Below are 15,488 nucleotides of genomic sequence, written 5' to 3' on the forward strand. Positions count from 1 at the left end.
CCTGAATTCAGGAACTGTAAGATCATGACCTGAGCCAAAGTCAGATGCTTAACTCACTGAGCCACCCAGGCATCCTTCAAATGTCATTCTTATAACAGTATCAAAAGGGAAGTTCTTGGGGAGCCTGGATGGTTCAGTTGGTTGAACTTCTGACTCTTGATTTCAGCTCAGGTCTTGATCTCAGGGTTGTGAGTTCAAGCCCCGTGTTGGGTTCTGTGCTAGGCATGAAGCTTACAAAAGGGAAGTTCTTAGTGGCCCACTCTCACAGATCCAGAAACTGTGGCTGGCTGAAGTTAAGTAACTTGCTCAAGCTCAAATAACTACTATGGGTGAGGTCTAGGGCTTAGGACTCAAGCCCCTTCTTTCCCCAGTTGGCCAGACCAGTGGTTCCCTAAGGTGACTCTGCATCAGAATCATCAGGGGGTTCCATCAACACACAGACAGCTGCTCCTCTGACCCTGAGTCTAATTTAGATGTGTGGAGTGGGGCCTGAGAACATCTCATTTCTAGCAAGTTCCAGGTGATGCTAATCCAGGAACCAAGGTTTCAGAACTGCTGAGCTATACCCTTGTAAAAGAGAAGTCATTCAGGTCACAAAATGGACTGATTCTCATTAGCTGTCTGTGAAGAGCACGAAAAGCCAAAGGGAATAACTAGAAATGATTTAAAATGTATTTTTAAAAGGAACACTATAGATCTGTGGAAAAATTTAAAAAAATCATATTCCCTAGGGATTCCAATATTTATAGAACACCTATTGTGTGCTAGACCCACGGATAATAAAGCAACTGTCTTTGGTTATGAAATTCAAATGGATTCTTCTGGAACAAACTACAGATACCCACAACATGAATGGATGAATGGAAGTAATGAAAATGTGTTGAGTGTGTACAAATGCTTCTTTAAATATGGACTGATTTTATGTGTAGAGCAAGCCTCTTTGTTGTAAGAGGACCTAGGACTCTGCATTTCCCTTGTGGCACTCGTGACAGTAATTATAGATGTGTATAATCTCCACAGCTAGATTGTGAACTTCACACAGGCACGGACTGAATCTGTTAGATCACCACTGGATCTCCGTTGCTTGACACAGTGCCTGGCACACAGTAAGTACTTGTTCAATAAACGTCTGTTTGGTAAAAGGGTGACTACGTAAAGTCTGTAATTATTTTACAATTCTCTAGACATGGTTGCTTTTATGTTAGGATCTAGAGGTGCAGATAAGTTTGTGTTTTAATTTGAAATGGTTTATTTTTATTCCAGGTTTTTCTAGTAGGGTCTTCTCAGATTCTTTGAGCCTAGAATTGAAGATAATTGCTCCCAAATAAGGGCGCGTAAGTGGGTTAATTTCCTGATGTTACAAGATTTTGGCTCTTGCCAGACCTACTACCAACTTTTTTACCTCTTTAATTCATGAGATAGAACATTAAATACTGCCTCCCCCATCTTTTTTTGAACAGCCCTATTCTCATGTCTCATCTCTCTCCCTGCCTCACAAAGCCCCACTGGTTTTCATAGCATGGTGACCTGAGAGAATTCGGGGAAGAGTTTGGAGTTAAATAATGCGCCCCAGAGGATGCATGATCCAGGGCTACCAGCTGTTAAGTGGAGTAGCAGGAAAGAGGAACTAACATTTGGTGTTAGTTGCATAGGTATCTGTATGTGTTCTTCACATATCTGTATGTGTTCTTCACATACAGATATGTTCTTCAGATAGTACTGGCTCATTTAAATCTTTCTGCCACCATTTCACAAATGAAACTGGCTCAGAGAGATGATGCAACTGGCCCCGAATCCCATTTTGACTAAGATACGAAGTTAGACAGACTTGGACCCAAGTCCCCACCGTTCCCCAGGGGAGTGTAGGCAGCTGGAATCACCCTTAAGAAGGTCACTGGAAAAGGGGTGGGGGTAGGGGTCCCATACTGCAGCCACTTTACCAGTTACCAAGGGTGGAGTGGGAGTCCCACAGTTTTGGCCTGGGGTTTCAGTCCCAGATTTCACTCTGTCCTGGGGTAAGGAATCTTTCCAAATAATAAGGTTGGTTGGTTTCAAACTCCCAATTTATATTGTCCTGGGGTAGTATTACTATGGGGCCGTTTCTTTTTAGAGTGGGAAATGAAATTCTGCAAAGAGGTTTCTTAAGCAAAAGAGGCTTCAAATGCCTCCTCTGGTTTCTTCTTCTGTAGTTCTCTGTGGGAAGGGGTAAAGGAGTGTGCTCATTCACCAGGCCTTCCCAGAGCAGAATTTAGGAATTCTTGAGGGACCTCAAGCATGTGTTTAGACTGTGCTGGGCTAAAGACAGATGAGTATAGGGGTGTGCTCAATTTCATTTTTATTTTCATTGGGAGAGGAAGAGAATGAACATACTGTGAGGTCTCCGGCATGAGACTGCAGCTGGTTCTCAGCCTTATGCTTTTTGTTGGAGGAGGCGGAAGTGAACAAACCGTTGCCATTTGATCTGCTGGAAGAAGTTAAGTCCTCGCTGGAGTATTTGTGTTTAGATGCATCAGACAGGGGCGAGATGGGTGACCGGAGCATTTTTTCATTTTTATTTATTGGTATTGCCAAGCTGAAAAAGGAAATCACAGTAATGGAATGTCACACAGTCAGCACAGGGAAAGGTAAATGTTTTATATATGACCCAAACCTCTCATTTAAAACCTGCTGGTAGGAAGGCGTTTATTGGGAATTATTATACCAGGAAACAATTTTATGGCATTAGGACCATAACGGACAATAAGTAAATTTTACTCATTGTTTCTTTACTTGTCTTATCAGGATGAATAATGATTCTGGTGCTAAATGACTAAGAATAATAAGATTTTCATTTTCTGAGTATTTCATCCAAGGATCTCAAAATACACAACAAACAACTTACTGTTTTCCTGACAAGCCTAAGCAGCAAGTAATGGGAAAGGCAATCAAATGATGTACAAGCGGTCTACTTCTAAAAGGACTTTTGCTAACACCTGAGCTTGTACTAATTATTATATGGAGAATAACAGAATCACAGAATAATCTGCAAAGCATATGAGGCCAACTTTCAATTGTTAGGCTTCTGGGATAAGCAGGCATTGATTCAAATAAACACAGAATAGAAAACTGTTATTAAAAATTACATTCTCTGATTCCTAGCTCCTTATTTTATCTTCAGAACTAATTGTTTAAGCCAGAGGAAGACAAATACATATAATTTCACTTACATGTAGAATCTAAAAAAACAAAACAAATGAACAAACAAAAAACTGAAACAGACTCATAAATACAGAGAACAAACTGGTGGCTGTTGGACAGGAGGGAGGTGTGGGTAAAATAGGTGAAGGGGATTAGGAGGTACAGACTTTCAGTTATAAAATAAATGAGTTGCGGGGATAAAAAGTCAGTAACACTGTTAATAGCTTTGTATGGTGACAGATGGTGACCACACTTATCATGATGAGCATTTCATAATGTTGAATCACTATGTTATATAGCTAAAACTAACATAATACTGTATGTCAACTATAATTCAATTAAAACAAAAAATAAAAAAAAAAAGAATGAAACTATTGTCTATGTCTGAATATAACTCCCCCCCCAAATTAACCATCAGAAAAGGGAGTCACTTGTGTTTGAATCTTTGCAATGTATGTAATATTGATAGGGCTCTCTCCATTACTTTGCCCTGAAAAAAAACAACAACAACAACAACAACAACAAAAAAAAAAAACTGAGGAAAGATACAATAACCTGAAATAAACTCAAACACTGTTAATTTGGGATGCTCACAGAAGTCACTTGACAAAGGCAGTTTAAAAAAAAAAGGTAAATCCATTTAACAAAGACTTAGTCACTATTCCTGCAGTCATTACTTCTTAATTGCATGTGTTGGCTATCACTGCAAACAAGCCATTAAAGTCACTTCAAAAAGCAATTTCCTTAGTTGGTGGTCACAGTGTAGAAATTACAAACACAGGCCTCTAGAACAGATAATAAAGCCAAGGTTCTTAATGTTAAAGTAACGAGGTTCTTAGTGTTATGCAAATAGATCTGTGTAGGGGTAGAATTTCTGGTGATAGCTTTCTGGCACAAAAAATACCATGCATCTAACAACGCAGAAGTGAGAAGATGTGTTCTGGAAAACTCCCTCGGGCAAGTCAAAAGTGGCTCAGTTGATGATGACAAAGACACTGATGCTGAAGATAGATGTGACCAGTCTATATATAATTGTGTCTTGACATGTGAGTGAAGAAAGTCATGTTTATAAATTTCTATTATTTTTCATATTATGTGATTTTAAATGCTCATAGAAAACTAAATTACTACATTAAGTGTTGTCACGGACATAGGATTATTTCTTCATCATTATAAGTTTACATATTCAAGCTGACCAAAAAAGCTTTCTTTGGATATCCTCTTTGGGATAGGTGACCACCTTACTCCAGAGGTACACTGACCACCTTTCCTAGAAAGAACTCAAAGCACTTTTATATGCAAGTGTCATTATGTATCATAAATAAAACTATCAGAGCCAGCAGGCTCTGCCAGGCAAAGGCTCTAGAGCAAGAGTTCCTGGGGTTTGTGAACTTGGATGGAAAAAAGTTACGTCTTCATTTTCATTAACTTCTCACTGAAACTGAACATTTCCAGAGTAGTGGTTTAGCAGGAGTATTATTAGCAATGCCTGTGATTGTGTCATCAGGAGAAATCACAGACATTTTTGTGTCATGTTCCAGTTGTTGCAGACAACTTGAAATATTGTTTATATTCATCGCTACTTAGAAATCATGGCAGTTACTAGATCTGCTAGAAAGATTTTCAGTGCATTAAGAAAGAAGCATGTATAGAACCATATCGCACATTTAAGACATTTTGGAACCACACGTCCCCCATTTGCATTTTCTCAGTATTTTGGGATACCACCCGCTAGGCACAGAGCACTGTGGACTAGGCCAGCTCGCGTCTGCACGCTCCCTCTTGCTCAGACCTTCAAGAGTCCTCGCCTTCCTTCCCAAGGTGACTCTGACACTGCAGTGGGCCGGTGCTCGTGTGCCCTCGCTCTCCAATTTCCTCTCCGAGTTTTAGTACTGCTCTACATCTTCTCCTAACCTTTCAGTTTACATTTTTATGTGTTGTGCTGAAACATTAATCTCCCCTTAAAAATTCCATGTACACAGTCAGGGAGAGTGAGGAGTGTCTTAGCAGAGGAAAAGTGGTTTCTGAGCTGTGGTATTTCTAAATGGAAAGAGCTTCTATGACTGATGATAAGCTACTCACTTCTAATAAATATCAGGGACCTTGCCTTGCTAGAAAGCCATTTGTCATGGAGGGTATTTGGTGCACAGTGGGTCCATCTGGAACCCCTTTAGAGGAGTGACTGGGTGCCGTTTAACCTTGGAGACACAGATCCTGCCTAATGCCACAGTTTTAGTCTATATCCAAGAGACTCCATCCAAGTTTATATTTCTTTGTCCCTCTGTATAATAAGCTTACTGTTCTTACAGGTTTAGTGGCTATTAAAATCATGGTTTGAAAATTTAGTTACTGAGTCTTCAGAGGGAAAGTGTGTCTTTGAGAGTACAGAACTGAGTGTTAACTAGTAACCGGTCTTTTGTTACAGAGAAGTACTGACACTATACCTGGGGCTGTGACATGAGCACACATTCAGGCATAATTATTAGCCTTAGTTTAAATCAGGAGAATCAAGTCTGAAGACCCAGACCAGAGCAGTCATTAAACAATCGGACTCTCCTCCAATATGATACATGACTTTCAGACCCAGAGATCCTTCCGGCTCACTGTAACTCCAGTGGAACATGCATACCTGTTGATGTTCATGCTGCAGTGGTTCGCGGATAAAGTATTATTGGCAGAGGCAGTCAGTCGTGAAGAGCTCTCTTTCTCTCCCTGGGCCTTCTTGACCTCCCTGTAGTCATCTTCGTTGTCACACTGCATGGGAATAAGCAAAAACCAATCAGCTTTGGATTTCAAGGGATCATAATAGATCCCATCACAACCTTCCACACAGTGAGGGCTCCCGGGAGGCCAGCTTACTCGGCTTCTCTGGAAGAGTATCCCAAGCAGCAGTATGGTTGCAATGTTCTTGCCTCTGTTCTAGGTTCCCAGTCAGCTCCTCCACCAACAAGGATGAAATCTGTCAGTTTTACTGTTGACAGTTTATTGAGAGGAAGAGCGTGACACCATGGTCAACATTAGGGAGGGAACAATGTGAATGATGAAAATTGGTCTACCATCAACACATCTGAATCAGCTCTCCAAAAAAGACCTGTTCTTTTTTTTATTTTTATTTTTTAAACATTTTTTTTAATGTTTATTTATTTTTGAGAGAGAGACAGAGCATGAGTGGGGGAGGAGCAGAGAGAGGGAGACACAGAATCCGAAGCAGGCTCCAGGCTCTGAGCTGTCAGCACAGAGCCCGACGCAGGGCTCGAACCCACGAACTGTGAGATCATGACCCGAGCCGAAGGCGAATGCTTAACCGACTGAGTCACCCAGGTGCCCCAAAAAAGACCTGTTCTGAATTGACACTGCACCTTCAGTGTCTCTCATTTTGGCATTTCTTGGTATCTGAATAAAGTATGACAACCGTGTCCTGGGCTTAATGCCATAATGGCTTTTATGAATTTCAAGCAAAGGTTGTTACCTCTTGGTGTCTTAATTCTAGTGAACAATTACTATCCATGACATCTTACAATCCTTAACGTACCCTTTTATAAAATAGTATTTTGATTGAATTCTTGTTTCCACAATCGTGTTTATACGTGTATTAGGGTGCAATGGCAAATGCACTCAACAAAGCTCCACTGCTGGTGAGAAAGTAGAAACACAGTTAACAATATATTTAGGGCTCTCAGCAGTGTTTTCCAGGAGACAAGCACTGGCTTCCAAGATAGAAAGACTCTGACCTCTTTCTAGCTGGGATTGTCACACAGCCTCTGTCACAGGATCCCAGATGCTCACACCGAAACTGTACCCAGGGAAGGCCCAAACCAAAGCTCTGAATCTCCATTTCTGCTCCAGGGTTCCAGCAGGGCTAGACTCTGCACCTTTGGGAGCTGGGTCTGTAGTGTCCCAGTACTGGGGTCTTAACACCCCAAATGCTTAGGGAAGATTGCTATGAAAATGTTCTTTCACTTCTCTGTATCTGTATTTAATGACGATTCATTAGATCTTATGAGGAGAGATGGGTGTCAGGCTTAGTGTAAATGAAATTTCAGAAGTTAAGAATTTTTAAAAAGGCCATGAGTAATAAAATTACTTAAATATAGAATATTACAGAATTTGTATGTCTTTCTGCACATCTCTATGTATGCTTATACAGCTATATGTATTTTCAATATATGTTTATCAATATCTAGATGTGTACATTTCTTCTTTTTTTTTTTTTAACGTTTATTTATTTTTGAGACAGAGAGACAAAGCATGAACGGGGGAGGGTCAGAGAGAGGGAGACACAGAATCTGAAACAGGCTCCAGGCTCTGAGCTGTCAGCACAGAGCCCGACGCGGGGCTCAAACTCACGGACCGCAAGATTGTGACCCGAGCCGAAGTCAGCCACTTAACCGACTGAGCCACCCAGGCGCCCCATCTAGATGTGTACGTTTCTTACATAACTATGTTTCTCTCTCTCTCTCTCTCTCTCTCTCTCTCTCTCTCTCTCTCCATCAGTCTATCCATTTACCCATCAATCCAACATGTAATGGGAGGGTGGGGTATCTAGAGGGAAACAGGAGGGAAGAGGGGTAGGGAAGTAGTGAGCTAACTCATATTATATGAATTATATGGCCTGAATTATCTGACGATTACATCAGTGAATTATATGGTCTGAACCTTATACCACCTCTGCAAAGATATCACTACTTCACAAATGAAGAAAGTGGAAGTACCGAGAAGGTAAGGTCACCTGATTATTTTTACCCAGAAGGCTGGTGCCGACTACATCAAAAAGACAACAAAAGCAAAAATAAACAAGTAGGACTATATCAAACTGTGATAAAGCTTCTGCACAGCATAGAAAACCATCAATAAAACAAAAAGGCAACCTACAGAATGGGAGAAGATATTTGTAAATATATATCTGATAAGGAGTTAGTATCTAAAACATATAAAGAACTTATACAACTTGATTGCTAAAACGCAACCCAATTAAACAATGGGCAGGGAATCTGAACAGACATTTTTCCAAAGAAGCCATACAGATGGCCAACAAAGAAATGAAAAGATCCTCAATATCACTAATCATCAGGCAAATGCAAATCAAAACCACAGTAAGATCACTTCATACCTGTCAGAATTGCTAAAATAAAAAAACTCAAGTGTTGGCAAGGATGTGGAGAAAAGGGAATCCTCCTGTACTGCAGGTGGGAATGCAAATTGGTACAGCCACTGTGGAAAACAGTATGGAGTTTCCTCAAAAAATTAAAACTAGAACTAGCATATGATTCAGTAATTCCACCTTGCGGATTTATCTGAAGAAAAGGAAAAATACTAACTCAGAAAGATATTATTCAACCCCATGTTCACTGCAGTATTATTCACAACAGCCAAGACATGAAAACAACATAAATGTCTATCAATTGATGAATGGATAAAGAAGATGTGGGATGTGTGTGGGTGTGTGTGTATCTATGTCTATATGTTAACTATATGTACAATGGAATATTATTTAGTCATAAAAAATGAAATCTTGCCATTTGTAACAATGTGGATGGAACTTGAGGGCATTTCACTAAGTGAGATAAGTCAGACAGAAAAAAAGATAAATACCATATGATCTCACTTAAATGTAGAATCTAAAAACAAACCCCCCCAAACTAAAAACAGCCTGAGTTTATATATAGAGAATAGATAGGTGGTTGCCTGAGGTGGAGGGTAAGAGGTGGGAAAATGGGAGAAGGAGGTCAAAATGTACAAATTTCCAGTTATAAAATGAATAAGTCAGGGAGATATAATCTACAGCACAGTCACTATAGTTAACAAGAACATTCTCATGAAAAAAAATTGTAGCTATGCATAGTGATGGATATTAACTGGACTTCTTGGGATAATCATTTTGCAATATATAGAAAAACTGCATTGTTGCATTATACACCTGAAACTAATATAATGTTCTGTCAATTATACCTCCAAAAATAAAACTGAAAAAAAAAAAAGCAAGAAAAGAGTAATGTGATAAAGTATCAAAGTAGAAAACATTTCCCTGGGTGTCAAAGTCTCTCTCTTGACCTATCATGGTGGTGTTTGTTTATGATTTCATCTTGTGTTCCTTGAGGCATGGGGATCTGAGGGGGTGCAGGCCGACTGAAGTGTCTGGGGCCGGTCCTACAACTGTATGCATGTGCATGGCCCAACAGTAGAGGTTTCCCCCTGTCTGCCAGTTATATAGGGATGGGGATGTCCAGTCAGGCATTTCCCCTTTCCACAGTCCAACGCCAAACCCAAGGTGAACCTGCAACCACTAGGAGATTGTAGTTCCCCCCTGAGACCATTCAGGCCCTGGATTAGAGTTGGGTGAGATGCCTATCTTGACCCCGACTATCACTGCACCTGTGCCTTGGCCTCTGGGGACTTGGGGGTGCAGCACAGGTCCTGGAAGGAGATGGGGACTGGACATGCTTCACCATGTTGCCAGAAGTATTTCAGTATGGGAGTGATGATGAAAACTTTCCCTGTATGCAGTTTTGCTAACTTTGGAATGCAAAGGGGCCAAAGGGCTGGGCAGAAACCTGTCCTGGGGAAATAGGCAGGAGGTGGGGACCACATGTGAGTCACAGCTCCATGGGCCCCCAGTCATGCTCTACTGTCCCATTGCGCTTCACTTAACAACACAAATTCAGAGATAAAATGAATTTCAAGATGGCAACTGCAAGAATCAAATTCCAAGTATAGAGCCCTTCCGGGCAGGGGCCCTGTGGGGAAACTACTACACAAACCTCAGACTAATTTTTTATTCGAAGACCCTGGAGCCAGACAGCCTGGGTTCATTCCTAGCTCTTCCCCTTATCACCTATGTGAACCTAGGGCAAGATGCTTTAGGCTTTCTGAGCTTCAGTTTCCTCATCTATAAAATGGGCATGACAAAAATATTTGGCTTATAAAGTTGCAAGGACTAAATAATTTAATATGTACAAAGTGCTTAGAATAGCATCTCTTGTGGGGACATATGTACATTAACTATTGTTAGTGATTTTGTCCTAAATTTGGAACCATCCATGATATTGCAATCTTTGGTTTGTTACTCATGTTGTTTTTCGCTGTGGCCCAAGTTACTTTTGAAGGTAACAGTAACAGGAGAAGATAAAACTCCTCAAAATTGGTTCTAATTTAATTTATGATTACGTTATTCCTGCCCTCAAAAGTCTGCAAACACTGCTGAATATCTGGGTCTGCTTCCAGATGTGTATCCAGCTCTCCCTGCACTCGAGCCACCTTTCTTACTCCATGCCTTCCTTGTTCGTCCTCTTTCCCTTTTTTGGTGCCACATCATCCTCTCTGATTACTCAGTGTCCCTCCTCTTCAGGGACCTGTTCCCAGGCCGTTTTCCCCCCAGAGTTCTCCTTGGTCAAGGCTACTGGGAGCAGCTGCTGCTGGTTCTGAAACTAACGTTCCTCTCACTGGGCACATCCACCCACAGCCTGGTGTCTGGCACTTCTGTTTCATGTTTCACCCCAGTCACAGCGTTAAATTCTATGAGGCTATTTGGCTTCGTAGTCCATGACTGACCAATGCCACTCTATCACTTCCAGCAAAGGGTGGGATTCACCATGTGTTCAGCTTTTCTACTGGCCCAGCATCGAGCTTGCCTCTGCACATGCTTGATAAAGATTTTCTGTATGCCCACTTCACCATGCAGTGGGACAGGGCTTAATTATAATGATAAAATGGGGATATCAATGGTGTTTCCCTCATCAAGTGGTTCTAAGGATGTAACTGAGTTAATCTCTGTCAAGTATGTAAGTGTGGCATATACAAAGTACTATAGGAATGTTTGTTGAGTAGGACACACATAAAACTGCTGCCTGTACATTGCAGGCCAGCAGCCCATGTGGGCTTTAACACCTCCCCACAACTCACAACACAAGGGAAAGCCCTCCCTGCCTGCCATGCCCTCAGCCCCAGGCCTACCTTGCGTTTCCTCTTGGATTTTGGCAAAGCCTTTTCGGCAGGAGTGTCAGATGGATGGCTGGGCTGCGCACTCTCAGCGTCCTTGGCTGCAGGAGCATTCAAGAGCCCCGGCTCCTGGGGCAGGTGTTCTGGGATCCTGGACAGGAGGGTCAGGTCAATTTTGACCCAGAGAGACCTGACCTCATCACTGTCCTTCAAGGGGGAGAGAAGTTCATTCCGGCCGAAAGGGACCAGTGTGTAGAACTGCTCCTCTAGCTCCTTGGCAATGTCACTGGTGGTCCTGGCGTTGATGGAGCCTACGGGGGCCCGGGGGCCCCCACCGCTGCTGATGCTGTTGGCAGCCTCCTTTAGTCTCTGCTCACTCCCCGAGGCGGCGGCTGCGGTGGCCACAGCCTGCGCTTTGGACAGAGGGTATTCCTCCTGCTCCGATTCCAGGTCTGAGTCCGAGGAGGAGGACGAAGATGACGACTCTGTCTCTATGAACTCCTTGGATTTGGGGACGATGCGGCTCAGCCCCCGCGTGCGGCGCTTCTCGCAGGTCACGGAGGAGCGCAGCTCCTTGCGGTGGCTCGTTCTGCTGTTGCCACAGGGCCTGGTTTTGGTGGGCTCCGGGGGGATCACCACGCTTGCCCCCAGCGCGTCGGCGGCTGCTGGCTCCTCGGGCCGGTGGCAGTTGGCACCGTCGCCGGCGGAGGTCCTCTCCGTGCGCCTGGTGGGCTTCTTGCCCGCAGACCTCCGCGCAGGCGCGGGTGCGCTCTCGGCGGGTGTGCCGGGTACAGCGGGCGGCTGGGCAGCTGTGGTCACGGCCACGGCCACGGCCGCAGGTGGAGACTTCTGCTTCACTCCTTTGCTCCCCGGGGCCTTGTTCGCTGTCCTTGGCCTCTGCTCCTCCTTGCAGGTGCTCTTGAGGTCCTTCTCTCTCAGGCTGGTTTGGCAACCGTCGGGAAGTTTCCCACAGTCCTGCACTTCGTCTTTGGCCGGGGTGTAGTATTGATTGCTCTCTGGCCCGTGGCTTTCATTTTGGATCAGGATAGGCGGCTTGTGGGGATTAACTTTGTTCAGCCATTTATCCAGCTGCCACTTGTTAGAGGACGCTGGTTCGGCCTAAAAGCAGAAAACCGGCAACAAACAGAACATCTTTTATTAGACTTACTTAAAACGGGCTTGGCTGTTTTTAATCTTCACTTACCCGATAGGTGTGTGCGCAGGAAAACAACGGGCTGTGAGCAGAAGGAAAACGGAAGCAGTTGGTGTGTGTAGTGAAGCTGTACCAGCACACAGGATGGGGTGGTGGGGGCCCTTTTCTGTCCCACTGAATATGTCAGCGCAGTAGTATGAAGAGTATTTGGAAAAAATAAGGAGAGAGCCCCGTGCTTAATGAGAACCCATTTCCAGCACTTTTGAGTGTTACACAATGTATATTTCTTATAATTATACACACATACCTAGACTTGAGATTTCAAGGAAAGTTAACTGGGGAATAGTTTGGGGGCCCTGAGTATTAAAGCACTCATTTTTTGTTAAGACTAAAAAATTTAGAGGAAATTAAAAGAGGGGGCTAGGGGTGCCTGGATTGCTCAGTCGGTTAAGCGTCCGACTTCAGCTCAGGTAATGATCTCACGGTTTGTGGATTTGAGCCCACATCAGGCTCTGTGCTGACAGCTCAGAGCCTGGAGCCTGCTTCAGATTTTGTGCCTCCCTCCTTTTCTGCCCCTCCCCCATTCATGCTCTATTTCTCTCACTCTCAAAAATAAATAAACATTTAAAAAAATTAAAAAAAAAAGAGGGGGCTAAGTGGAACCTATAATCCCAAGCAATTAACATATGATTTACGTGGTGAAGGCAAGTAGGGCACAGTCATTTAACAGTAGAAGCTATAACTTTGGGGAGATGGCTTGTTTAGTGGTAGAGAGCTCCTGATTCAAAGGGAACTCTGTGTGCCCCATATGCTTTGGCAGCTGGACTTGGTTAGTCCATCTTCAGCTTGCTTCTGTCCCACTTTGCTGGAAGTGTTTCAGACACAGAAGTGACGGTGGAAACTTCTGCACACAGTTTTGCTAACTTAGAGCAAATCACAGACATTATAGATTTTAAACTTTGCCACATGGATTGGTTCCAGAGAGTCAATGAATGCCCTAAAACAGAATGTGAAATGCTGTGTGGATACATTTTTCTGAGAGAGGTCTACAGTTTTCATTCAAGTCTCTAGGTATCTATGGCTCATGAAAAGGTTATGGCTTATAAAAAGGGAATAAATGCTGTTGATTTCCTTTTTTTTATTATTATTTTTTAATATTTATTTAGTTTTTGAGACAGAGACAGAGCATGAACAGGGGAGGGTCAGAGAGAGAGGGAGACACAGAATCCGAAGAAGGCTCCAGGTTCTGAGCTGTCGGCACAGAGCCCGACGCGGGGCTCGAACTCACAGACCGTGAGATCATGACCTGAGCCGAAGTCGGACGCTCAACCGACTGAGCCACCCAGGTGCCCCAATGCTGTTGATTTCTAATAAAAGTCCAATATCCAGTATCTATGATTATTAATAGAAAATAGGTGTATTGGTAAGTGTAAAGCTTTAGCCAGAGTGTTTTCAATTTGTGAAAAGTGAAATGGGGAAAATATTTTCACTATTTAAGGTGATGTATTTTTCCTTCCCTGTGGCCTCCCATGCTCTGAATTTGTGGCATCCATTGTTTCAGGAGACCAGTTTCTAGCCCAGACTAAAAGAAGACATTGCTTAATTTTGCATTTCAAATTTGATTGGCTGAAGTCCAGAGCAAGTCAGGCTTCCTTGCAGGCGAAAAACTTTTTTTAAAAAATTTTAACATAATAATTTCTAAAAGCCTGCTTTTATGAGTCAAAATTTGTCTTTCAACAGAGAGGTCCAGATTGAGAGTGGAACTTGGGGCATAAGCACATGCTGCAAGGATCTGAGGGGAGTGGGGCAGGCAGTCTTGTCCCCGGCTGGGGCTGGGGGAGTCTGGGACATAGCTTAGGACATGGAATGCCTTCGATGGGCCAGAGGAGCCTGGGGCCAAGATGAGAGGACACAGAGTGTGGGCACCAGGCACTAGAGCTGTGGCAGGGACCATGCACATCCTGCTGGTTCCCCCAAAATAGATGAGACCAACTGCACTTTGGGGAACATTAGCACAAGGTTTCCAGAGACTGGGAAGGACAAGTGATATTTCAGTAGGGACCAGCATGAGAATCTGGGGCCCCTCTCCCAGGGCAGTGAGGATGGAGAGGCTTCGCCCTGGGACACAGGTGTGGGAGGTGAAACCCTCATGGCCTCAATGAGGAGTCTGGCCTTCGACTTGACTCTTTTGCTTTGTTGGTTTTCATGTACCAAAAGGACCAGGGCTCTACAGCAAGATGCAAAAGAACAAAAAGTTATCATTTTGCACCTCTGGGTTGTTCTGCATAAATTCTGACCTCACCTTATTTTGGCTTCTCCAGAGAAAGGGAACACAGGAACCCTAAGAGCACACCTCGTACATACTGTGGGAGATGCATGCAAGACAGAAAGCAGGACAGCAGGACACAGAACAGCTTTGTGGCCAATGGGAAGCCCTCGCCTTCCCTGGGTTTAGCGGAGTGTGGCTGAAAGCTCATGTGGTGGCAAACAATTTATGGCTTCTGACAGTGTCTCCTCCTTGCCCCATATTTCCCTCACTATGTGACCACTGGCAAGTCAGTGACTTGTGTGCCTCAGCTTCCCTAGTGTCATGGGACACGGTCAATACTAATGGATGCTGAAAGGGCCTCTGGCAGAAAGGGGACACATTTTGGGAGAAGGTAAAAACATTTATGGCTGAGCATGAACTCACACCGGTCCTGCCACCATGTTTAACACTACATCTACCTCGCCCTCACCCCCGCCATCCTGAGCCTTCCACAGCCCACGTGTCTTATGTCAGAGAACACAGACAACTGCCTATGGCCAAAAGCGCAGCTGCACATGGGGAGAGTTGCACTAAAATTTCCTGATGGGAGCATTAACAGTGAAGGGGAGAATTTCATAAATTTAGTATGGGCCCGTTGTCTGATGTGCTTTAGTGTCATTTTTTCCCTGCACTCCACAGCTGAAAACATCAGTCTAAAGTACCATTTTCAACACATCGCTAACTCATACCTCCTTTCTTAAGGATCTACAATGACCTCCTATTGCCTTTCAAAGGAAATCCAAATGCCTTGGGCTGGTTTTCAAGGGCATCTATTATCTCACAGTCATCTTTCACTGCTGAGCAACTACAATGTGCCTCCCACTTTACAGATATCATCTAATCTAATCCATACAAGTAAGAAATATTATCACCCCTAATTTGTAGATGAGGCTCAGAGAGGTTAAGAGACATGTC

The 15,488-nt window shown here is 43.5% G+C and overlaps 1 protein-coding gene across 4 annotated transcripts in view; it reads right to left on the reverse strand.

The window, feature by feature from the left end:
- The window catches only part of AFF3 (ALF transcription elongation factor 3), a 571,024-nt gene that overhangs the window by 32,946 nt on the left and 522,590 nt on the right, over positions 1–15,488 (reverse strand). For all 4 annotated transcript variants that reach the window (XM_060645344.3, XM_060645354.3, XM_078444386.2 and 1 more), the window contains exons 14-16: positions 11,128–12,231; positions 5,807–5,931; positions 2,371–2,572 (exon numbers count right to left, since the gene is read on the reverse strand). In XM_060645344.3, the coding sequence (XP_060501327.1) occupies positions 2,371–2,572; positions 5,807–5,931; positions 11,128–12,231 (1,431 nt within the window). The remainder of the gene's footprint in view (positions 1–2,370; positions 2,573–5,806; positions 5,932–11,127; positions 12,232–15,488) is intronic.

This window comes from Panthera onca, chromosome A3 (genome assembly GCF_046562875.1).
Source record: "Panthera onca isolate mPanOnc1 chromosome A3, mPanOnc1 haplotype 2, whole genome shotgun sequence".
Classification (NCBI taxonomy): domain Eukaryota; kingdom Metazoa; phylum Chordata; class Mammalia; order Carnivora; family Felidae; genus Panthera; species Panthera onca.